Here is a 9199-nt window from a genome sequence, read left to right as displayed (position 1 = left end):
AACAATTCTACCATTTTTAAGAGCCAAAACTTTCTAGCTTTTAGCTACACGCCTGCGAAGACGTGTATCATTTTCCGGGGAGGCAATCTCAAGGTCACCCTGGCATCCATGACGCTATAATAACGTCGTTAAAATCCCATCATTCTATTAGCCATGTGGCAATCAATGCTAAGAAAAGTACAACCGTTGAGTCATTCCTATCGGCCGTTCGTAGCCACGTTTTCAAAATATAACGGCCGTCAGGTAGCTCTCAATTAATATTGTGCATGGTACGATAACGCAATCAAACATTGACATATTGAGGAGCATATTTACTAAACAGAGACATTGTATTGTCCAGAGCAGTCTTTTGTCACTTGAAAGCATACCAGCAGTTATAAGTGTGTTTATCTCATCATATCTTATGCTTGGTCCAAAGATTTAAAATATGGACATTGCTCTTAACCCGGCATTGATCGCGCTCCTCGGAGGCACACCATTGACCGGAGGGGGCAGATTTGACCCTCGCTTATGTCAGGAACAGCCGAGCCGAGTAAAAAAATTAAAATCGCAATCGATATCGCCGAGGCGTGCGGCCTCAAATCACACAACAAACTTATGTTTAAGCGCGTCACATTAAGGTCACAGGTCAAGGTAAAATTATAAGGATGTTCATTTAGAACATCTGACATTTCCCTAAATACATTTGATTGAGAAGTGCATCCCATGGTGTGAAATCATTGCGCCCTGATCAAACATACAACGTAGGAGGGTATCCAATGTTACGCGCGCCGTACCAGGGCTAGAATCAAGGTCAGGCCTAAAGCCAAATCCGTGCAAATGAGAACCGAAACCTTGGTGTGTAGGTCTGTTTTGTGGTCTTTTTGTTTCCGTCAGATACGAGCCATCTGAACGTGAAGTGGAAGAGTTAAGCCGCAATTATCGGATTAAACACACGAACAAGAGCTGATACTTGCTCATAAACCGCCTAAGGCCAGGGTGATATGGATGACCCGGTGGTGAATAGCGGCTGGATCGACTGTCGCGTTGCTTCCGACGGTGCAGTCCTGCCGACAGCGCAATCCGATACTCTTCAACCACGCTGCCAGTCGCGTGATCGTCAGTTTGCGTGTGAAACTGATAAACGGCTTCCGCTGCGCCGTCACCGCGCCACTGCGGCAGACCTGGGCCCAGCCGCCCGCCGTCGCGGGCTCTGGGCCACCTGTTTTTGCGTTTCAAGATGCAAACCCGATGCGTTTCAAGCCATAACTCAGTCATTATTACAGATAATTACTTGAACCTTGTTACAGGCATCCCTCATAGTCGTATCTAGGACATCTTATCTAAAACTTTCATGATTATAAAGTATGAAACCAAAAAGTCATTTGTACCCTTTTCATTAACGTTTTGGCCATTTGACATGCAAATATTTAAATGTGCCATACGGAGGCTACACAAAAACAGATTGTATGCATGGTAGACTAATTAGCTCACATTCCCCTCTAACAGATGTCAAATATGTCCTTTTTTTGGCTTCTGTGTCAATTTGTCTGCGGCTATGTGCTTTTGACAAAAAATCGGCAAACAGCACGTCTCTCTGACATTACTCACGCTTGATCTATTGAAATATAATATTTTTTCTTCAGCCCAGGGCGCAACATGCATCAAGTGACATCTACTGAAAATTTTGCAGCTGTAACTCAAGGCGTTTTTGAATTATTGCGATTATCAGACGGGGAGCAGATTTGACCCCCGTTAATGCCGGGCTAAGCTTATCGAAAAAATGTCCCAAAGTTTCCGAGCGGCTAATCTTATCCAAAGTCGTTATATTTGAAGTTTTGTTCTATCGTATGGGGCATTACGAACGACAAAGGTTCGTGGCGACCTGCGAAATGGGCGCACGGTGCAGAGATTTCTACTAGCACTGCCGACTATATTCGATTGTTATTTTCATGACCGTTAACCTGACTCAAGATCACCTCATTTCACTGCTTGAGAGTTATCGCGTATGTGTTGGGTGGAATGATGGAGGCGTCATGGAAATCAGCCCGTCATCATCGGAGCTGAGTCAGCATACGCACAACTCGGGTTCAAAACCGCTCATCCTTTTGTTGTATTTGCATCTGAGATTGTTTCTGTCAAACTCGACTAAACCCAACCAAAACAAAAACAAACAAACCAGACTCAAGTGACGACGCATCGCTCGAAGACCGCGTATCTGAGAAGACTTTTGTGTTGGTGATACATATACGCATCATAGACAAAACGCATAAGACGTACACATAAGACATTATCAGCGCATGCTCACTGAAACGCATCCGACGCAATTATCACAAGGCCCATGCTCCCGGTAGAATAGGCCTTACTCAGCGTTTAATGTGGGGCTCGTTCTTGACACTCGCAGGCATCAAAAGATCCACACCCTCGCACACCTGCATGACCTTCAGTGTTCTGTGGCCGCTAGGGCAGTCCCTGCGGGGTTGGCCGCTCCCTTCAGGGGAGCTCACTGTCGGCCTCCAGCAGGCCGGAACCCTCCAACAGGTCGGCGCCCTCCGACAGGCCGGATCCTTCCTCCGGCAGCAGGTCAAAGTCGGGCGCCTCCGGCTCGAAGGCGGGGCTCTCGGCCTCCTGCGTGGTGAGCAGGAGCTCGTCACCGGCTGCCTCCGGCGCCGGGGCAGCCTTGATCTCCTCGTTCAGTAGAACCGTGCCAGAGGATGGCAACACCTCATTTCCTAGGATCGCATCTAGCATTTGGCCGACCTCAGAGATCAGATCCTGATTAGAGGTGGTATCTGGGATATCTTCCCGAGCATCTGAAATTACTTCTTGATCAGAAGTGGTCTCTGAGATCGCTTTCTGGGCAGGAATGGTTTCTGAGATTTCTTCCTCTTCAGGGCTGGTCTCAGAGATTGCTTCATGCGCCGGAGCGCTTTCTGAGGCTACTTCCTGATCAGAAGTGTCCTTAGGGGTCAATTTCGGAATGGAAGCGCTCTCTGGAGTCAATTCCAGAGCAGGGGCATTCTCTGGTGTCAATTCCTTAAGAGAAGAGTTCTCCAGGCCCAACTCCTGAGTGGGAGCAGTCTCTAATATTACCTCCGGAGCAAGAGCATTCGCTGAGATCATCTCCAGGACTGGAACGGTCTCCGAAATCATCTCCTGAACTGAAATGCCATTCGACGCCGCCTTAGAAGGGATACCGTTCGGAATCTGCTCTTGGGCAGTAGCCATCTCCATAATAACCTCCTGAATCACGTCTTGAGCTGATGCTTCAATCTCAGCCGCCACCTCTTGGACCACTGCAGCATCCGCTGCATCCTCTTCAGCTTGGCTTATTTCCGAGATCACTTCTGGGGTCATATGCGGAGTTTGCACGTCGTTGTTCGAGAGAATTTTCGTGGCCGGTGTGTCCTCGGTGTTTTGGGTCGATTTGAGCTCAGATAGTACCTCTTGGATCACCTCCTGAGCTGAAGCAGCAATTTCCGAAATCTCCCTCCGGACTGGACCGGGAATATCTGCAATGACATCCTGAACTGTCCCCTGGACTGGGCTGCCGGCAGTCTGGGCTGCTTCCTCGGGTGAGCTGGTGACCTCCCGGGTGGTCTCATCTGCTGAAGCGGTGAGCTTCTGAGCCTTCTTCTCGGCTGAGATCGTGGGGTCCGAGATGACCTTCTGGACCAGGCTGGGCTCTGTGATCACTTCCTCGAGCTCCTCCGCCACCGGGATAACCGAGTCGGTGGGCTCCAGGGTGTCGATACCGGTAGTCGTCGGCTGTGGCTCGGCTGCCGTGGTCTGCTCCACCGGCTGTGACTCGGCTGCTGGAGCCCGCTCCACTGGCTGCAGCTCGACTACCAGGGCTTGCTCCGCCGCCGGCTGTGACTCGACTGCCGGGGCCTCCTCCACCGGCTGGAGCTCGACCACCCGGGACTGCTCCGCCTGCTGTGGCTCGACTGCCGGGGCCTGCTCCGCCAGCTGTGACTCCTCGGCTGCCTGGGCCTGCTCTGCCGGCGACTGTAGCTCGGCTACCAGGTCCTGCTCCTCCGGCTGTGATTCGGCTGCTGGGGCCTGCTCTGCCGCCTGTGACTCGACTGCCGGGGGCTGCTCAGCCGGCTGTGACTCGGCTGCCGGGGCCTGCTCCAACGGCTGTGACTCGGCTGCCGGGGGCTGCTCAGCCGGCTGTGACTCGACTTCTGGGGCCTTCTCCGCCGGCGGCTGCGACTCGGCTTCCGGGGCCTGCTCCGTTGACTGTGACCCGGCTGCTGGGGCCTGCTCCACCAGCTGTGACTCAACTGCTGGGGCCTGCTCCGCCGGCTGTGACTCGACTGCCGGGACCTGCTCCACCGGCTGTGACTCGGCAGCCGGGGCCTGCTCCGCCGGCTGTGACTCGACTGCCGGGGTCTGCACTGCCGCTGGATCGACGCTATTCAGCGGACACACGACGCTGGGGCAGCACACGCCATCAGTGTAGACGGGTTTGCAGCCCCGGGCGCGGTGCTCACTCTCGCGCCGGTCCCAGTCGCATTCGGCAGACACCGGCTGCAACGACAGGGGACATGTCAGCAGGGAACGCCTCAGGGAACACGCTGAGTAGATACCAGCTGCAACGACTGAGAACATGTCAGCAGGGATCGCCTCAGGGGACACACTGAGTAGATACCAGCGGTAACGACAGGGGGCATGTCAGCAGGGAACGCCTCAGGGAACACGCTGAGTAGATACCAGCGGTAACGACAGGTAGCTTGTCAGCAGGAAATGCTCTCGGTGGACGTCGGCTGCGACGGCAGAAGGCCTGCCGGCAGGGAATAGACAACAGGGGCGTGTCAATAGAGAATTTGCCCGGCAGGCACCGCCAAGGTCGACGGTCGGGTCAGAGGGAAACCAACAACCGGAAGCGTGTAAGCAGGGAACATGCCCAGCAGACACCGCCTGGATTGACAGCAGTGTCAATTTCGAATGAACGACAGGGGGCGCGCCAACAGTGGACACACCCGTCCCGGTGTAGCAGCAGGCTGTACGCCAAAAGCCGGGGTATAGGCTCCTTTTCAGTTGAGGTCGGGGGCTCCAGCAACGCCAACAAAAGATCCATCCTCCTACTCTAGGAGAAAACTATCCTAGGTCTGAGAAGCACAATTAACTGCTCAGCTCCCCCTAAAACTAATTTTGTGAAACTACGCCCCTGGCTTAAAGTACGGGCACAGGCACAGGTATCTGTGATTACACGGGCAGATGCGGGTGATCAATACGATGTCAGCAGATTGGGACGGCGCCAAGGACACTGAGTGCCCACTCAAGCAAAGGTGTGCATGCTCGACTGCCCACGCCATCCTCCAACGCAAGTTCGGAACGCGCCGGCAGTCATCTTGGTGGCCGACTCCCGCCACTGGACTTATCGCCTCACACCGTTGAGCAACGCCTAAGCCACCCGTGAGCTCGGTGACCCAACCTGTCAGCTACGAGTGGTGGGGTTACCCAATGATCAGCCCCCGTGCCATGAGCATGCTGGCAATCGCAGCGGTTGCAATACCCGTAGGAATGAGAGAAGCGGTCTCATGGAGACGAACAGTTAGGAAATATTCGTAGGAGTTCTCGGGAAAGGATGCTTATGGCCCTGCCACACTCGCATTAGGGCGTACAACAATGCAATTGCTCATGAAGGTTAGTGACTGCTTTCACCTGCGTACTGCTGGATTAGAAAACACCCTAAACATGGCTGTTCAGCTTTTTACAACGAAAACTTGCACTGATACCATGCATGAACCTGCCGGGACATCGCAGGCGCGAAAAACGCAAGTGTATGGACAGCTTTGGCGAAATCGTTTGTCGCGAAGAATTTCCCGGAAATCAATGCCAACACGGAATGAGACTAGCAGCACATAGACGTACAATTAAAGGACAAACCTTTGGGAGAAAACAAAGAGTAAACACCCAACCAACGCAGACAAAATGCCAACCAGAAGGGCCGAAACACAACAGCCGGCTTTCAGTGTGCAGCTGGGGCAACATAACTAATTACAGGAAGACGTCGCAGGCTGCCATTCAGAATCATTTGACGTCATCTGTTTGTGAAAATCCCGTGACGGTGCAAATCTCTACCGAAATCCACTTTCTGGTGCGTTATACCACCGTTTGTAATGTTGGCCTCACAAAAACTTGCAAGGAAGTGTGTAACTGATTCAACAACAGATCGGCCTTTTAACATCTCATACATAAAGTGACAACCGACAACAACGCACTAAGACTTTTCCGTAGCGAATTCAACGAAAGGAAGGCGGACCAAGAATACTAACTTCCGGGATATATTGTGCACGGATGGCGGTTCCGTGAGGCCCACGCGCCCACACCGACGGCCGCGGCGCGGGATTGCCGACAGTGGACGGGCCACTGCTGCAACGCGCGGCTCCGCGGCTCGCCCCCGGAAAGTGCGGCGCCACGGAAAGTGGCGTCCTTCGCCGGCGTGGAGGCCGGCGATGTCGTCCGAGTGCGGCCGCCAGCCCGTCGCCATACCGGGCGGCCGGCGACACAAAAGTGAACACGCAAGCGGGGCGCGACGCCGCTCCGTATATAGCCGCCGTGGACAGACGGCCGTTGCAAGGGCTGGCGGCCGGGCTGGCCCGGGCGGCAGGCCACCGCCGCCGCGGACTTCCAGCAGCGTGTCATGGCCCGTCGAGCCGTGCTTTTGCAGCGCCGCCGACTGCCAAGGGAGGTGACGCAGATGGGCCGGTGTCCCATCTCTCACAATATTGCTTGCGAGAACTCCGATAGCCAGAAACACAACAATGGAAAAGGCGGAAGGGCAGCGACACTTTCCTTGAAGACAAGCTATTCTAGCTTTGCATCATTGCCATCGCACGCTATTCGTGAGCGAACTGATGGAACATCCTGCAACGACGCCTCTAGGCGGTCCATGTCGGCCCACCTCTTACCTAATATTTGCGTAATGCACCATGCCTACTGTTTTTCTGATGTCTTCATGCCGACCTTTCCTTCCATGAGCTTCCGATGTATTGTTGGTATCTTGGACGCTGACCTTGGGACGTGAAATGTTGTCGCGACGTGTGTGGAATTTCGGTGCAATGGACGCTTACATGCAGCCTACTAATGGTGTGTAGACGGCAATGACCTTAAATTTGCATGCCCCTATGCTTCTGAAAGACGATTCATCTCTGGTTGAGGAGAAGTAGAGCTTTCCGAGAGTGGTATACCATTTGACTGCTCTGCCGGCTAACCATTCACAGCACGCTGCCAGCAATCCACGGCTCATCCCGCCAATGTTGTGCCCAGTCAACGACAGAATATAGTGGTGAAAGTTTAAAGTGCCGCAATGCTCGGCACGGCCAATCTTACCCTCTGACGTCACCTCACCTTCAGGGTGGCCGCTGCCACCAGCCGTACACCATACCAGTCAAGGGCAAATAGCGCGCACTTAAAGCGATTCGAGCCCACCGGTCGGAAGGCAGGTTACCTGACCAACTGAGCTATTGGGACGGACGGAGGTCTTAAAGACCGTTCCAGCGACCAGTTAGGCGCAGCTTCTATGACAGGTCACTCACAACCGCTGGTGGATCCCGGGGAGGGGGGGGGGGGGGAGGGGGAGGGCCATGTTTCGCCCAAGATAAGTACAACGATAGCTTACATTCTGTTGGTCGGGACTCGAGGTTTGGCCCCTCCCAAGATCCGACTATGGATACGCCCTCTGCCCACAATAACCCTTCGAGCCGCCCAAGGAGCTAAGCAACATTGTATGCAAGCAAGGTACGTTTGCAACGGCAAACCGCGACGGACCACGGTATCCATATAGGAAAACAAGGAGGGATCGGGGAGGCTAAGAGTGTTAACAAGCCACGAAAAAACTGACATGGGCCAGACAGAACTTTAATGCCAGTTGTGACAAAGGAACCAGCATATGCACGTCGAATATCTGCAAGATTCCAACGACACGAAGATAGTTCCGTGAATCATCTGCTTAGATATGCAACTCACAATGCACTCGTCTGGCGTGAAGCACTTGCAGAAGTGGCAGGGATCACCCTTCACCGGTCCCGTTTCGAAGCAGATATCTGGAAGCATCAAAAGCAGCCATTGCATAGCATACTTTCAACTCACGTAGTGTTTCGCTAGTCCGCGCCATTCATCCGCTCGATTAAAACAATAATGTTACTCTTGCAACTCAGTTGCCTCACACTGGTTCAAGAGCATACAGTCTCCAGTTAGCAGGTACAAGTCTCCATTACTAAGGCACTCCCCATGACAAACAGTACTGAAATTACAACTGACAACACCACGCTAATTTTTCTAGGGTGATGCTGACTGACACTGTACGTGCATAATGAAGACAACCCCGCGCAAATGGCCATTGCTGCATTCTACGTGAAATGGCCATCAAGCACACACGATAGCACACGTTATTTTGCAGCTACAGCATTTAACAAAGGTGTGACAAATGAATTTGACAGATTTCAGAGGCATGTCAATGAAAACACATAATATGCATGCAGCAGTCTTATGTATATATATATATATATATATATATATATATATATATATATAATGCTGCAATGCCTCTAACGAACGTACTTCAGTCAGCGAATGAGCTAGCTGCTGTTCTTTGCAATTATCTGGTAACGAATGGGAGGGCTCAAACAGACTCAAACGGCGGCACAGACATGTTCTGTTCTGTTCATACCCCGAACCCTCCACCTTGCGTAATGCAGGGCATCTCGTCAAGTTACCTTTCGTATCAAGCTTGGCCTTGAAGATGGTCTCGATATCTCCCACGGGCAGCGAGAGCGCCAGCGAGGCGGTGGTCAACAGGAGCAGGCCGCGCATCGTGTTCAGCGCTGTCTGTCCGACCGCAAACTGCACTGCCGGGGCGACCCGCCGGCCGCGTGTCTTATACCAGCCGCTAATGGCGTCACCGGCCCCGGGCGGCCGTACTGCGCCGATTCGAGCAGCGATAGCTGACATCGTCGCCCCACGAGGATGACTAGCGGCCACACTTAACCTGGCCCAGCGTGTGTCCACGACGTTTCGTCATCTCGTCTGTAGGAGCCTACGACTTAACCAGCTTAACAGAAGGTAAAGGAGGAGAAGGAGGAGGAAAAGTAGGAGGAGAAGGAGGAGGACGACAAGGTGGATGTGGAGGAAGAGGAAGGGAGAAGAAAAGAGGGCGAAGAGGAGGAGGCGAAGGGGAAGGGGAAGAGGAGGAGAAAGAGGGTCATTGTCT

The 9199-nt window shown here is 53.1% G+C and overlaps 1 protein-coding gene across 1 annotated transcript; it reads right to left on the bottom strand.

The window, feature by feature from the left end:
- Positions 1-2079: 2079 nt before the first annotated feature.
- LOC119101972 (fibrous sheath CABYR-binding protein) lies at positions 2080-8827 on the bottom strand. The gene is made up of 3 exons (XM_037225378.1): positions 8706-8827; positions 7957-8033; positions 2080-4512 (listed from the first exon to the last, which is right to left on the bottom strand). The coding sequence occupies exons 1-3, from the start codon at positions 8800-8802 to the stop codon at positions 2473-2475; spliced, it is 2214 nt and encodes a 737-aa protein (XP_037081273.1). The 5' UTR covers positions 8803-8827; the 3' UTR covers positions 2080-2472.
- Between the last annotated feature and the right edge of the window lie 372 nt (positions 8828-9199).

The sequence above is a fragment of the Pollicipes pollicipes genome, unplaced genomic scaffold (assembly GCF_011947565.3).
Source record: "Pollicipes pollicipes isolate AB1234 unplaced genomic scaffold, Ppol_2.1 Scaffold_5222;HRSCAF=6170_pilon_pilon_pilon, whole genome shotgun sequence".
NCBI classification, from domain to species: domain Eukaryota; kingdom Metazoa; phylum Arthropoda; class Thecostraca; order Pollicipedomorpha; family Pollicipedidae; genus Pollicipes; species Pollicipes pollicipes.
Note: the sequence above shows the minus strand (reverse complement) of the source record. Positions and strands in the feature narration are given on the sequence as shown.

Excerpts from the sequence above, each read along its gene's own strand:
- LOC119101972 (XM_037225378.1), bottom strand. The coding sequence starts at position 8,802 with ATGCGCGGCCTGCTCCTGTTGACCACCGCCTCGCTGGCGCTCTCGCTG. Across the intron at positions 8,034-8,705 it reads GGCCAAGCTTGATACGAAAG|ATATCTGCTTCGAAACGGGA; the intron begins GTAACTTGACGA and ends TGATGCTTCCAG. Across the intron at positions 4,513-7,956 it reads TCACGCCAGACGAGTGCATT|CCGGTGTCTGCCGAATGCGA; the intron begins GTGAGTTGCATA and ends CTGTCGTTGCAG.